Source organism: Cetorhinus maximus, chromosome 10 (assembly GCF_964194155.1).
Source record: "Cetorhinus maximus chromosome 10, sCetMax3.hap1.1, whole genome shotgun sequence".
In the NCBI taxonomy this organism is placed as follows: domain Eukaryota; kingdom Metazoa; phylum Chordata; class Chondrichthyes; order Lamniformes; family Cetorhinidae; genus Cetorhinus; species Cetorhinus maximus.
The window spans coordinates 71,551,954-71,565,795 of NC_135888.1; the positions used below are offsets into that span (position 1 = coordinate 71,551,954).

Consider the following 13,842-nt stretch of genomic DNA (forward strand, 5'->3'; position numbering starts at 1 on the left):
ACCATTCTTGTTTCTCATGTAACCCAACCAATCAATACTATTCTCATGTATTTTTTAATAAAAGAAATAAATATTTTGCATTATACATGGCAAAAGGCCATTACTGCACATGTTCATGCACGCGCACGCACATACACACACAAGCACCAAAACATAGAATACAATGGAGGCTATTTAGCCCACTGTGTGTGCTTGTAACTTGCTAGAGCAATTCAAAACTAATCTCACTGGCCTATTTTCTTTCCTTAGCCCTGTATCTTCCATTGCTGTAAATATTTATCCAACTTCCCATTGAACGATGCAATGTTTTATGCCTCAACCATTCCCCGTGCCAAAACATTTGTTGCTCCCATAACTCTGTATAGAGTTTTTCTTAATTTTTCTTCTCATTCTTTCAGTCAGTATTTCAAACTGATAACTCCCTCACCAATTTTTGCCAATTTTTGTCCACTAACCTGGTAAAATGGCATCCAAGCTATTTCTTCACCAGGACACCAATGTCCATCACTTTTAGGGCAATACTGGTATATTTATTGTCCCAGAGCCAATGAAAAGTTTCAGCGATATCAACATTTGTTAAGTATAAAGCTGGTGTGGAGTTTGCCTGTCAAACTGGAACCCTGGTATGCTAAGGTGAGCTCAGGGAGGACAGAAATCTCCTGTTCTAGGCTCATTTTACAATGAAATTATACCTAAAATGATAACTGGAGTGGTAAATTGAGTGGGTAATACAGTGTGGTCCACAAGCACTTTAGGATATAGACCAGCATTGTGACCCGCAAGCACTTTAACAACACTATATAAATGCTATTCAAGTGTATTCCCTATACATACATACTGCACCTTATAAATACTGTTGTCTTTTTCATAATTTAATTCCTACTTCAAACCATCAATTGAGCAATGAGTAAGAATGAGAAAATTGAGTAAACACACGGAAGCCACACCTAAGGTTACTGTGTATGTAAACTCCAAAAACAGACAGGTGGTGGAGCTGGTGGTGAGGCTTAATGGTGTGTCAGGGCCTGGGGGAAAGGAGGAGAAATACATTCAACATTGTATTAAACCAAGTATTTCAAGTGTTGTGGTTTCAACATTCAACTGGTTAGGTGGTATCTTTATTCCAATGATCTTTCTTCTTGTTGGCTCTGGTCTGTTTTAGTCCTTTGCCTAATGTTGCAGAGTTGAGCTGTATTTATGCTGAGCCTAATACTCAGTTAGGGTTTTGAACAGGCAGAGTTCTGGTATATGATGCTTGGGGTCCTGCTTGGCTGAACTTTAACTGCCCTGTTCAGCAGAGAGCTCGTAAGGGTCTGAATACTTGCAAGGGTTAAGTTAGAAATTTAAATCTTTAATGGGTGGCATGGGGAGAATCTTTTGTTTCCAAACATTTAATTTTTTTGTCAGCAGGTGTACAAATAAGAGTCACAAAAACAGAAAATGCTGGAAAAACTCAGCAGGTCTAACAGCATCTGTGGAGAGGAAAAAAAACAGAGCTAACGTTTCGAGTCCTTATGACGCTTCTTCAGAGCTAAAGAGAAGTAAAAATGTAATGGAATTTATACTGTTTAAGGGGGGTGGAGCAGGTGAAGCTGTTTAGGAGGCCAGTGATAGGTGGAGGCAAAGGAGATATTGCCAGAGATGACATGGACAAAGGGGTGTTAATGGTAGTGGTACTGGCTAAAGGAGGTGCTGATGGTGACATTAAGGTCAGAAAGCAGAATGTGGTAATAGCAGGACAAGGATAAGCAGTCTGGAAAGAACAATATGAACAAGTGACAGATGGTCCTTGTGGGGGTAAGGTTGGGGGAGGGGACAGTGGTGGGAAAAAAGATTGAAAATAGGGTAAAAGGTGGGGATAAACAATGAATAAAAATGAAAATTAATAAAAATAAAGTGGATAAAAATAAAAAAATTCACTAATAAAAATTTAAAAATTAGAATGAATATTGAAAAAAGGGGATAAAAAGGGGGTGAGGATGGAGGAGAGAATTCATGGTCTAAAGTTGTTGAACTCAATGTTAAGTCCAGCAGGCTGTAGAGTACCTAATCAGAAGATGAGCTGCTGTTCCTCCAGTTTGCGTTGGGCTTCACTGGAACATTGCAGCAGGCCAAGGACGGACATGTGTTGAAATGGCAAGGTCTGGGTCGCGTTTGTGACCAAAGGTGTTCCGCAAAGTGGTCACCCAGTCTGTGTTTGGTATCTACAATGTAGAGGGGGCCACATTGGGAGCAGCGAATGCAGTAGGCCAAATTGAAGGAGGTGCAAGTGAAGCGCTGCTTCACCTGAAAGGAGTGTTTTGGGCCCTTGGATGGTGAGGAGGGAGGAGGTAAAGGGGCAGGTGTTGCACCTTTTGCTATTGCATGCTAGGGTGCCGTGGGAGGGAGATGAGGTGTTGGAGGAGTGGACCAGGGTGTCCCGGAGGGAACGGTCCCTACGGAATGTCGACAGGAGTGGTGGGGGTGGGGGTGGTGGGGGGAGCGGGGTGAAGGGAAGATGTGTTTGGTGGTGGCATCATGCTGGAGTTGTCAAAAATGGCGAAGAATGATCCTTTGAATGTGGAGAATGGCTGAGTGAAAAGTGGGGACATTGGGGACCTTATCATGGTTCTGGGAGGGAGAGGAAGGTGTGAGGGCAGAGGCGCGGGAGATGGGTCGGACAAGGTTGAGGGCCCTGTCAACCACCGTGGATGGGAAACCTCGGTTAAGGAAGAAGGAAGACATGTAAGAAGCGCCATTTTGGAAAGTGGCATCATTGGAACAGATGCGATGGAGGCGAAGGAACTGAGAGAATGGGATGGAGTCCTTACAGGAAGCAGGGTGTGAAGAGCTGTAGTTGAGGTAGCTGTGGGATTTGGTGGGCTTGTAGTGAATATTGGTGGACAGTCTATCACCAGAAATTGAGACAGAGAGGTCAAGGAAGGGAAGGGAAGTGTCGGGGATGGACCATGTGAAGGTGACGGAGGGGTGGAAATTGGAAGCAAAGTTGATAAATTTTTGCAGGTCCAGACGAGAGCATGAAGCGGCACCGAAACAATCATCAACGTCCCGAAAAAGAATTGTGGGAGGGGGCCTGAGTAGGACTGGAACAAGGAATGTTTCACATACCTCATAAAGAGACAGGCATAACTGAGGCCCATGCGGGTACCCATAGCCACACCTTTCATTTGGAGGAAGTGAGACAAGTTAAAGGCTAAATCGTTCAGTGAGAGAACAAATTTCAGCCAGATGGAGGAGAGTGGTTGTGGATGGGGATTGTTTGGGCCTCTGTTCAAGGACAAATAAGTGTCCATGGGCCCAATGTGCCTGGTCAAACCCAAGAGATATCAAACCTTTGCTTTGCTCTGTACTTGGCCAGTTCTGGATTCACATTGCTGACGTTGATGCAATATTGAAATCACTTTGCACTGGTGCTGAGTTTGTAGTGTAAATACACCCTTAATGTAGTGCTTTTGACTCCCTCGCCACCCCTGCATCCTGGTTGTTCCACTTTTTCCTAACATTTGTGAACTTCATTTTGAGGTCCCAGTTGGTTTGCAGCTAAAGCAAATGCTTGAATGGATTCAGACTTTGCAAAAATCAGATTGAAATGATCTGTCAAGAAAGTCAGAAAAATGACAGGTTGAAATCAATAGTAAAGAACCCGGCCCCCTGCTCATGAATGGTACAGTCCAGCTACAATGTAGATCGGTGGCATCTGTTCCAGTATCTATCCTCATGTGTGTTGAGGGAGGTAAAGGGTCATACCTGAAATGTATTTCACATATATTAATCGAGTTGCTATGCATTTTGTTTTATTTCATGTTTCCAATTTTTTTCTTTACTCTGAATGTAGCTTTCAAAATAAGAACAGTCGCTGCCAGTAGAGCTGCAAATATGGCTTTCTGTAGATTGCTGAGGCTGAATATTAAAAAGCAGCATTGGATAAATTCTGATGGAACCACAGAATTTTCTGTAATCTGTTGATTTCAAGATGTATTGTCAGATAATAGGACTTGCATGAGCTGTAGACAAAGCCATTCAGCTAGTGTGTTCACACTGATCCTACAGCAGCCCTGGATAAAATCATATAGACCCGTAGAGCATTCTGTAACCTATCGATCTTATGGAACAGTGCAGCGATATCAAGTGGTAGAACCTGTCTACGCATGCAAACAGTGCACATTCAAATCATCTGCCAGGTTTCCACTGAATGAATGATACAGTTTAAATAGCAAAGAAAGGAAAGTAAGTCCACCTTTCAGAACACACAAGTCTAAAATTTCACAGTAAGAGCTTAACATAAAAGTCACACAGCATAATTTTGTGCCTGGCTGTTTCTGTGCTATTACTTAACACTGTGCTGGTGATAAACAGTGGTGATGATAAAGTGCAAAAAGAGACGGACAAAAGATCTCATTTTATAGCTTTATTCAATGGTACATTTTGACCTGTGGCATATCTTTTCCTTTATATGGGCAAATACAATGTTTCAGACATGCTGAATTATTTATTTCCCGTGGAATTATTTTAGCCTCCACAGTGGTTCTTGGAAATAGCAGTCCTCATCATTTTAAGCTGTTTTCGTATGGAGTCTTTTTAAAGTGATCTGACCACACACTGACGTCTGTTTGCAAGAAGAAATTTGGTCTTAAAACAAAACAGTCCTTTAGGAAAAAGTTAAATGAACATTCAAAACATTTTCAAACAGGACACTCACTTCAACCAGCTTGTCTCCTTCAATCATAGCAGTATAAACGTAGTTGGGAAAGTTCATGAGGAGTTTTCCTCCTTCCAGGTTTGCTGTGACCTCAAGGGAAACAAAAAACCTTTTAAAATTATTACATAGAATTTACAGCTCAGAAACCCCTTCTGTTCCTTTCTCCCTCATGTACTTATCCAGCCTTCTCTTAAATGCATCTATGCTATTTGTCTCTACTCCAAGTGATAGCAAGTTCCACCTTCTAACCAATGTCTAGGGAAAGAAGTTTTTTCTGAATTGTGGAATATAAGGTCGGCAAGATGCATCCTGAAGATTCAGTGCTGACTCCAATTGGAGTTTGGTTCTATAGACACGGATAGTCCAAAGGTGCAGAGTCTCCAGAATATGATACATCTTTGTTCAATGTTTACATGTATTATTGAATAGCACTTCACCCTGAAGTAGAGTCCTGGCTAACTCGTTTTACCCCCTTCCAATAGAGATAAGGCCAACTGCTGTCCTGACTAAGAGTAGCACCATCCAGCAATTGAAACTGGGATTCTCTGGTTTGTATGCAGCTAATTAGATAGTAAAAGATTTTTTTTTGTGATTATCTGGCTCCCACTAATCTCCAGGCTTCCTTTATTCTAAGTAACTTGAAGTGAAGAAGTTTTTAATTTTGATTGAACAGTGTACTGCTCACATTCAACAGAAAATACCCAACTTCCATGGCAACGCTCAGGCTTATGTTCAAAAGCAGGTTTCATTGCCATATATTTAGACTGTGATCCATTTTGTGTTTTATTAGAAAACCACTAAAGCATCTGAATATTGAGAATGATCTGCCTGATTTGCTGCTTATGTTGAGTTAAAAGATAATCAAGCTGGTGATACAGTGCTGGACTCATGTTTTAGGAGTTTCAATTTCATCTTTGCTTTGAACTCTTATCATTCCCAAACAAATGAAGATCATCAGCCCTCAATCTAATTGAGAGCACTATCCAGGGGGCCATGAACTAGAGATCAACCTAGTCACACAAAGTCCACTACCTTTTGGTGAGCATTGATTGGTGCAGTTGATAATGTCCATGAAGTAGTTTACATCCAAGAGAACAATGAGGAGCCTTGTTTCTAGATGTCTATCTAACCAGCCTGCCTGGTTGCCTCCAATTATCCATCTCTTTGGGTGAATCTCAGCCTGACTCATAATGGAGGCTGAAAACTCAACAAGTGGAGAATTGCATGTCAAGTTATACCCTCCAACACTGCACTTTAATGGTGGCGTCAAGCCTAAATCTTTCATAAAAATCTACATTTACTCATTTTTCTTTGGTTTAAACATGGTAATAAAATGCAATTACACTTTCAGGAAGAGATACTGGTTCTTTCAGGATGGAATCAGTAACACCTGATCTTTGTGGCGCCAATTTGTCACACCATAACTATACCAGATTTAGACATTATCAACTGCACCAATCAGTACTCACCAAAAAGAAGTGGACTTTGTGTGACTAGGTTGATCTCTGGTTTGGGTGGTTGGGGGAGTGTGAGGGGGTGGTAATTGGCCGGGTTGGATTTGTTCTGTTTTTTGTGTACAGTACATACCTGGGCAATTTTCCACATTGCTGGGCAGTTGCCAGTGTTGTAGCTGTACTGGAACAGCTTAGCTAGGGGCAGGATCAATCATCCACTCGGCACTCCTGGCTGAAGATTGTTGCAAATGCATCAGCCTTACCTTTTGCACTGATGTGCTGGGCCCCTCCATCATTGAGGATAGGGATATTTGTGGAGCCTCTTCCTCCAGTGAGTTGTTTAATTGTCCACCACCATTCAGGGCTGGATGTGACAGGACAGCAAAGCTTAGATCTGAACTGTTGGTTGTGGAATTGCTTAGTTCTGTCTATCACTTGCTGCTTATGCTGTTTGGCATGCAAGTATTCCTGTGTTGTAGCTTCACCAGGTTGACACCTCATTTTTGGGTATTCCTGGTGCTGCTCCTGGCATACCCTCCTGCACTCTTCATTGAACCAGGGTTGATCCCTTGTTTTGGTGGAAATGGTAGAGTGCGGAATATGCCTGGTCATGAGGTTACAGATTGTGTTTGAGTATAATTCTGCTGTTGCTGACGGCCCACAGCATCTAATATTTGCCCAATCTTGAGTTGCTAGATCTGTTCGAAATCTATCCCATTTAGCACGGTGGTAGTACCACAGAACACAATGGAAGATATCCTCAATGTGAAACCGTGACTTCATCTCCACAAGGACTGTGCGGTGTCACTCCTACTGATACTGTCATGGACAGATGCATCTGCGGCAGGCTGGTTGGTGGGGATGAAGTCAAATATGTTTTTTCCCTCTTGTTGGTTCCCTCACCACCTGCCGCAGACTCAGTCTAGCAGCTATGTCATTTAGGATTCAGCCAGCTCGGTCAGTAGTGGTGCTAGTGAGCATTGAAGTCCCCCACCCAGAGTACATTCTGCACCCTTGCCACCTCAGTGCTTCCTCCAAGTGATGTTCAACAGGGAGGAGCACTGATTCATCAGCTGAGGGAAAGTGGTACATGGTAATCAACAGGAGATTTCCTTGTCCATGTTTAACCTGATGCCATGACACTTCATGGGGGTCCAGAGTTGATGCTGAGGACTCCCAGGGCAACTCCCTCACAAATGTATACCACTGTGCTGCCACCTCCACTGGGTCTGTCCTGCCAGTGGAACAGGACATAGCCAGAGATGGTGTTGGTGGTGTCTGGGTCATTGTCTGTAAGGTATGATTCCGTGAGTATGACTATGACAAGCTGTTGCTTGACTAGTCTGAGACAGCTCTCCCAATTTTGGAACAAGGCCCCAGATGTTAGTAAGGAAAACTTTGCAGGACGTCGGGGCTGAGTTTGCCATTGTAATTTCTGGTGCCTAGGTTGATGTCGGGTGGTCCATCCAATTTCATTCCTTATTGACTTTCTAGCAGTTTGATACAACTGAGTGGCCTGCTTGGCCATTTCAGAGAGAAGTTAAGAGTCAACCACATTGCTCTAAGCCAGGACTCACATGTAAGCCAAACCAGGCAGATATCCTTCCCTAAAGTGCATTAGTGAACCAGATGGAGTTTTTACAATGGTTTCATGGTTTTTTGTTCCAGGTTTTTTTTTTCAGTGAATTCAAATTTCACCATCTGCCATGGTGGGATTCAAACCCAGGCCCCTAGAACATTACCCTTAGTACTACAGAGACTAGTAATCTCTGGATTACTAGTCCAGTGACAATACCACTACGCCACCACAGGCCTGCCAGCCTTTAGCTGTTCATGTCAATAAATTTAGCCTGTCTTAAGTTCCTTGTGTTGTAATACTATGAAGAAAAATCAAGAAGGTTCCATGTTTGATCCCTGCCCTGTGCTGTGTTAGACAATTTAAACTAATGGGGATGTTATAAATAGTCTTAGCATTCCCTGCATGAGGGTGGGTGCAACATTTCAATCAAGGCTCCCCCTCCTAAATCACTTCCCCAATACCAGTACTGAAAGTGCCTGTGTCGATGTTCGGTAAAATCCAGATCAAGTTAATGGATACTAGATTGGATTTTCCCGGCCTATTCATTTGGAGTGGAGGCGAGCAGGGGAGGCCAGGGTAATAGGGGGAGCCACATCAGGGCAGCTCCTTGTCGCATTCCCACCTCCGGGAAATGTTCCCAGGGGCTAGCAGGGAGCCGGGTCAACTGCCAACTTCACAAAGACAGGTGGCCAGTATGTTTAATGAAAGTCCCACTTAGGAACCATTTTGCACCTGCGCTGGTACTTTACTGATGTCGGAGTGACCCCTCTGCCCCTACCCCACTTTGAGCAGAGGCCATCGACCTCCTAGAAGGTAAACAGAGCAGGAGTCTCCATGCCTCAATGGTATAGCCATGAGGTGAAAGTCTATAGCCCTGTCTGTGGAGCGGTTTCCCCTCCAGCCTGATGGCCGTTCCGGCTTGGGGCCTTTTAATATAAAAGCTCAATGCCTCCGAGGGCATCGTTGGGGCTGCCAGCCTGATACTACAATGGGCCCATGGATTGGGCCTACAGCATTGTGAACCAGCAAAGCATCATTTATAGGGCGGTGAGTGTTGGCGTGGCCAATTAGGAGGCAGGCCCAAAAGGTTGCCCCTCGGAGGGCGTACTGAAGGGAGGGGCAGGCTCATATGAGCACTACACTAGGAACCCTATTCTTACCAAAAAATCCACTAGGCTGAGCAGGCGCAGTGACCACACCACACAATATAAGCTGAGAGAACTGGCTGTGCATAACAGCTAAATTTTAAAGGGAATAATGATTGGAGATGATGCTCCCAAGGTCAAATAGCCCGTTGCAACTCATTGTGCCTCCTGATATCCATTGCCCAGAGTTATACATGAAAGATGGCTACTTAGACAAGCTACTGGAAATACACTGTACATGGACTTCCACACCTGATGATATTTAACACAATATAGAAATACCAAGGAAATTCAGTTCTTCAGCTGATAACTTGTAGATTTACCTTGACTTTATCGCAGTTCAGTATCTCAAAGTCTGACTCCTTCCCGACAATGAATTTATTTGTTGTAGTGTGGCACGGATAAATTTGAGACCAAGTAAAGTCATTCCCATTCTGGACAACCTCTGTGTCAAACTTTAACTTTCTCCCACACTCAATGGCATCATCGGGCACACCTGCACTGTGGGTAGTAAGTGCCATATTAATGCAAAGGCTTGGGGACATCCCATGATGAAGAATATCATCACAGACACTAATTCACTCTCACTTTATCTAAATCAATACTGACTGGCTTGGCTTCCTGGAACTGGCCTTCAAAATATTATACTTTATCTTTAAAACACCACAAATAACATCTTCTAATCATCCTACAAAAGCTAATGATAGATTGCTCAGAGCTAAAATTAATATATACAAATAATTTCTCACTGACAGAATACTTAGTTGTGGAGATTTCTTCAGATATCAATCAGCTTTTCAGCTGCTGTTCCAGATATACAAAATTTAAAGAAAAAAGCCATTTGGCGAACATAGACAAATGACAGAATCTCTTTCGTTAGGTCTCTATCATGTAGCAACTTAATATTGGCTGTATCCACACCACATGGACTGCAGTGGTTCAAGAAGGCAGCTCATCACCACCGGATCATGGGTAATTATGGAAAGGCAACAAATGCTGACCTTTCCAGTGATGCTTACACCCCTAGAACAAATATAAAAAAGAAGAATGTGCACCCAATGCCCTGGTGTGACTGTGAATCCCATTTCCCCAAGTTTTATTTGTTACAAAGGTATGAGTATGCCTTCATATCCCAAGTAGGATTACTAACTCTTCAGGATTGTTTTGGAGTCTCCAGAAATTAAATCTTCTGGACATTGCTATGAGAAAACCCAGGACAAAAATCATAGGACAATGCAAAGTATTTTATTTTCTCTGAACGCTTCTGCTTATTTGTTATAAAAGTATTGGAGATGGGGAAAAATGGTTGTTTGACTGGGTGAGGTAGCTATACTCTGAACCAAAGGTGACAACGCTATGCCAAGGTGCATGAAAAGGGATGACAATGGATTTGGGTTGAATAAATTGAACATTTTTACTGATTTTAGAAATCAGGGGATTTTTCCTGTCCAGCAGCACTTAGCAGTTTCCATTGCTGGCAGCCAGGAATGTAGGCCAGCAGTTACACGGTTAGGTCTTCCCCTTTGCTGACACCAGGTCTTGCTAAGAGTTTGGTCTGAGCCAAAGTGCTTCCATGCCATGTTAATTCTGACATTCCTGAACCTGGAGGACAGACTCAAGTGCTTTTCAGGAATATGGAGGAAACAGAAACAGGCCATTCAACCCCTCAAGCCCATTCTAGCCAGTCAATGAGATCATGGCTGAGCTGTATCCTAACTGCCAGCCTGGACTCCATATTTCTTAATACCACATTGGCTAGCGTTGTGAGTGGTAGCCAAGTTGGTATTATTGATAGAGTTCATCAGCAGACACTTCTTAGGTGATAACTTCTAGTTTATTTACAAAGGTACTCACCAGCAACCACACGTGTGCTTTCGCTTCAAACTCTATCTCTACATACCAACTACTGAGGTAGCCTGCACTACTCTCCTATCGGGTACTAAAGATCATGCAATCTTCCTTAACAAGTATTTTTCTTAAAGGTATATTATACATTGGATAAAACCATAATTACCACAGCTAGGAAAACCTATTGAGCTCAGAGTTAAAATTATTAAATGAGCTAACATCTACTATTTTTTGTGGGAAAGAGTTCTATATTTCTTCCACATTTTGCTTCAAGCAGCGTTCTTCAAATTCTATTCTGTATGGTTTGGCTCTGATTTTAAGGTTATTCCCTCTTGTCACCAGCAGAAAGCATTTCTATCTACCCCATCAATTCCTTTCAAAATTACTCCATAACCTTCTATGTTCCAGGGAGTTCAATCCTGGTTTATGTAATTTCTCATAATTTAATCCTTGGAGCCCAGATGACATTCTGGTGAATCTGCATTGCCATACTTCCAAGGCCAATATGTTCTTTCTAAGGTGTGGCACCCAGAACTGTACACAGCACCCTAGATGTGGTGTAACCAGGGCTTTTTATTGCTGTAGCAAATTATCTTTTTTATATTTTAGCTTTTATAATTAGCCTTTTTAATTTTTTTGTCACTTTGGCCACTACATTTTAGTTATCTGTGTACATGGACCCCTAAATCTCTTTGGACCTCCACTGTTCCTGGTTTTTCACCATTTAGAAAATATTTGGATCTACCCTTTTTGGTCCAATATGGATTCCTCACACTCTTCTGCCACTCACTTAATCTATCAATGTCACTTTGTAATTTTATGCTCTTGTTTACGTTACTTAGTATTCCAGCAACCTCTGTATCATGACAAACACGGATATATAATTCTCTATAACTGGGAGGTAGAAAAATCAGCCTTACTGCACATGCACAAAGGCAAAATATAACTTAAATAATTTAAAAAGAAGAGAGAGCAGAAGAGGAGGCAATTAGAGGGAGGAGAGAGGGGCAAACACAGATATTGAGGAAGAGAAAGAAGGCAAGCACAGGTTGGGGGAGGGAAAGGCAGAGAAAGGGGAAGAGAGACAAGGCAAGTAGAGAAAAAAACAAGCAAAAAGAGGAGAGAGAAGACAGAACAGGTAGAGAAAGAGGGAGAGAGATGGGGCAAACAGTGAAAGGGAGGGAGATGGGGCCAGCAAAGATGTGGAATGAAAAATAGGGCAAAAAGCAAGAGTGAAAGCGAGGCAAAAAATAAATGTTTGAAATGCTTTTAAACATGATTATTTCTGTAGAACAAGACTAATATTATGGTAACAAAAGTACCAGTGACATTTGAATTATTTTATTGCTATAACATCAGATTTGTTTCAGCATACACTATATGAGCTAAAAAAATTCTTTTTTGAACTAAGGAAGGTTGGCCATGACCTATCAGTACTCTGAGGATTAAACTGCTCACTGTTGTTGCCTCAACTCATCACAAGCCCCTGGTGTATTTTGAGTCATTGCCTATAGTGTCTTTGTATTTGACCAAATTATTATACAGTTCATATTAAAGGTCATGGTCTCCACAGAACATGGCTACAGGGGATTGAGAAAATAAAATTGCAAAGAGAGAAATTTCTAGCCAGGCAAAACTATAATAAAACTGGTGATATTCTGATGGTTTTATTATATTTTATAAAATGGGATCGTTCATAAATGAAATCTGTTGAATTCCCTTACCTAGGGTCGAGTAAGTAGAACTGGTTCCTGACGTATTATTTTCTGTCACGAGGTGAGGTTATTGTTCTTTGGGTTGTTTTTAAAACCTTAATTGTGGAAAACCTGAAGCAGTAGAAAACAGAGAGCTTTCTTGACTGAAGGACATTTTTTTCCCTCTCTCAGTGAGAGCATTAAATCCCTTTATTATCCCCTCTTTCCCCTTGTATAAACCGCAGGACTTAATTTAAAACCAGGAAGGGCCATTGAAGCAAGTACTATAAATGGCTGTGAGGAACACTATTTATATTTCTGAAGAGGGCATCGATGTACATGATGGATAGGCAGTGAAGTGAGATTGAGAGTCATCAAAAAGAGACAGGCTTTATTCGGCCAAAAAGGAGAGATTTATTAACCAGTGTTATCTAGAAGAATTCTGGGTGAATCCTTTTCGTCCCCTGCAATGATTTTCTTCCTTCTTCCTCTGCTGAAGACGTCAACAAACTTATTGACAGTTCCATGGTTGCGCTCTGCTGCTTTTCCCCCAGTGACCATTATTCATGTGTCAGTAAATGTTGGTAAGCTATTCAACCCAGGCCTGATTCAATTCTCATTCAAGAGTCATACATGTTCACTCCCAACAGGGTTCACTGACTGTAGTTATACTGAAAACCTTGGCCAACATTGACTCTCTCGAACACAGGGGTGCACGTCAATTGTGACATCCCTTATACCGACATGTCAGAGATCAGTTAAGGTAGAACAGACTGAGGATAGAACTGAAATCTTCCTGCTTAGTATAGGTCAAGTACTCACTGGATAAACTGATTGAGTCAGCAGGATGACTCAATAGGAAAACAAAAATGAGTTTATTAACTTTAAATATTTTTTATTCGCATTTACCATTTCAGTAAAATCAGCACAAACAGGAATTTTGGATCCATGTTGTGCCTTTGTAAAAGCATAAACTGTGCCAGTTATTATTTGAGTGCTGACCCATTAAGCTTGTTTTCCCAAAAAGGACAGTATTCTTTGTTAAAATTGATATATGTATAATTCAAATGATGAAATTACCACAAAATGATTCCTTACCTAAAGCCTTCATAAACTGTTCATAGTTCTCCTGACTCCCAAATTTATATTTTCCAGTGAAATTCATTTTGCTGTAAAAATGGAATCAAAGAATTAATAAATCCTATGGCAATGAAGGCAGCAGGCACAGTGAAATATGTTCAGTGTCTAAATATTCCACATGCACCCTGTGATAAATCGTTAACTAAATCATTCACTAAATTTTAACCATAAATTTTTTCAGCACTAGTTATTAAACTACTTTATCAAGGTATGGTGCGTGGCTCAGCCCACTAAAGGCTCTTGAGACTCATACCACAAAGAATGTAAGTGGCTAACTAGTTAT

General features: G+C 41.7%; 1 protein-coding gene across 1 annotated transcript; it reads right to left on the bottom strand.

Moving 5' to 3' along the window:
* Positions 1 to 4,552: 4,552 nt before the first annotated feature.
* Positions 4,553 to 13,584, bottom strand: LOC144685333 (gastrotropin-like). The gene is made up of 4 exons (XM_078549741.1): positions 13,518 to 13,584; positions 9,201 to 9,373; positions 4,700 to 4,789; positions 4,553 to 4,606 (listed from the first exon to the last, which is right to left on the bottom strand). The coding sequence occupies exons 1-4, from the start codon at positions 13,582 to 13,584 to the stop codon at positions 4,553 to 4,555; spliced, it is 384 nt and encodes a 127-aa protein (XP_078405867.1).
* Positions 13,585 to 13,842: the final 258 nt, after the last annotated feature.

Coding starts and splice junctions, on each gene's coding strand:
- LOC144685333 (XM_078549741.1), bottom strand. CDS start 13,584: ATGAATTTCACTGGAAAATATAAATTTGGGAGTCAGGAGAACTATGAA. Junction 4,790..9,200: donor TGAACTGCGATAAAGTCAAG/GTAAATCTACAA, acceptor GTTTCCCTTGAG/GTCACAGCAAACCTGGAAGG. Junction 4,607..4,699: donor AAGGAGACAAGCTGGTTGAA/GTGAGTGTCCTG, acceptor TCTTGCAAACAG/ACGTCAGTGTGTGGTCAGAT.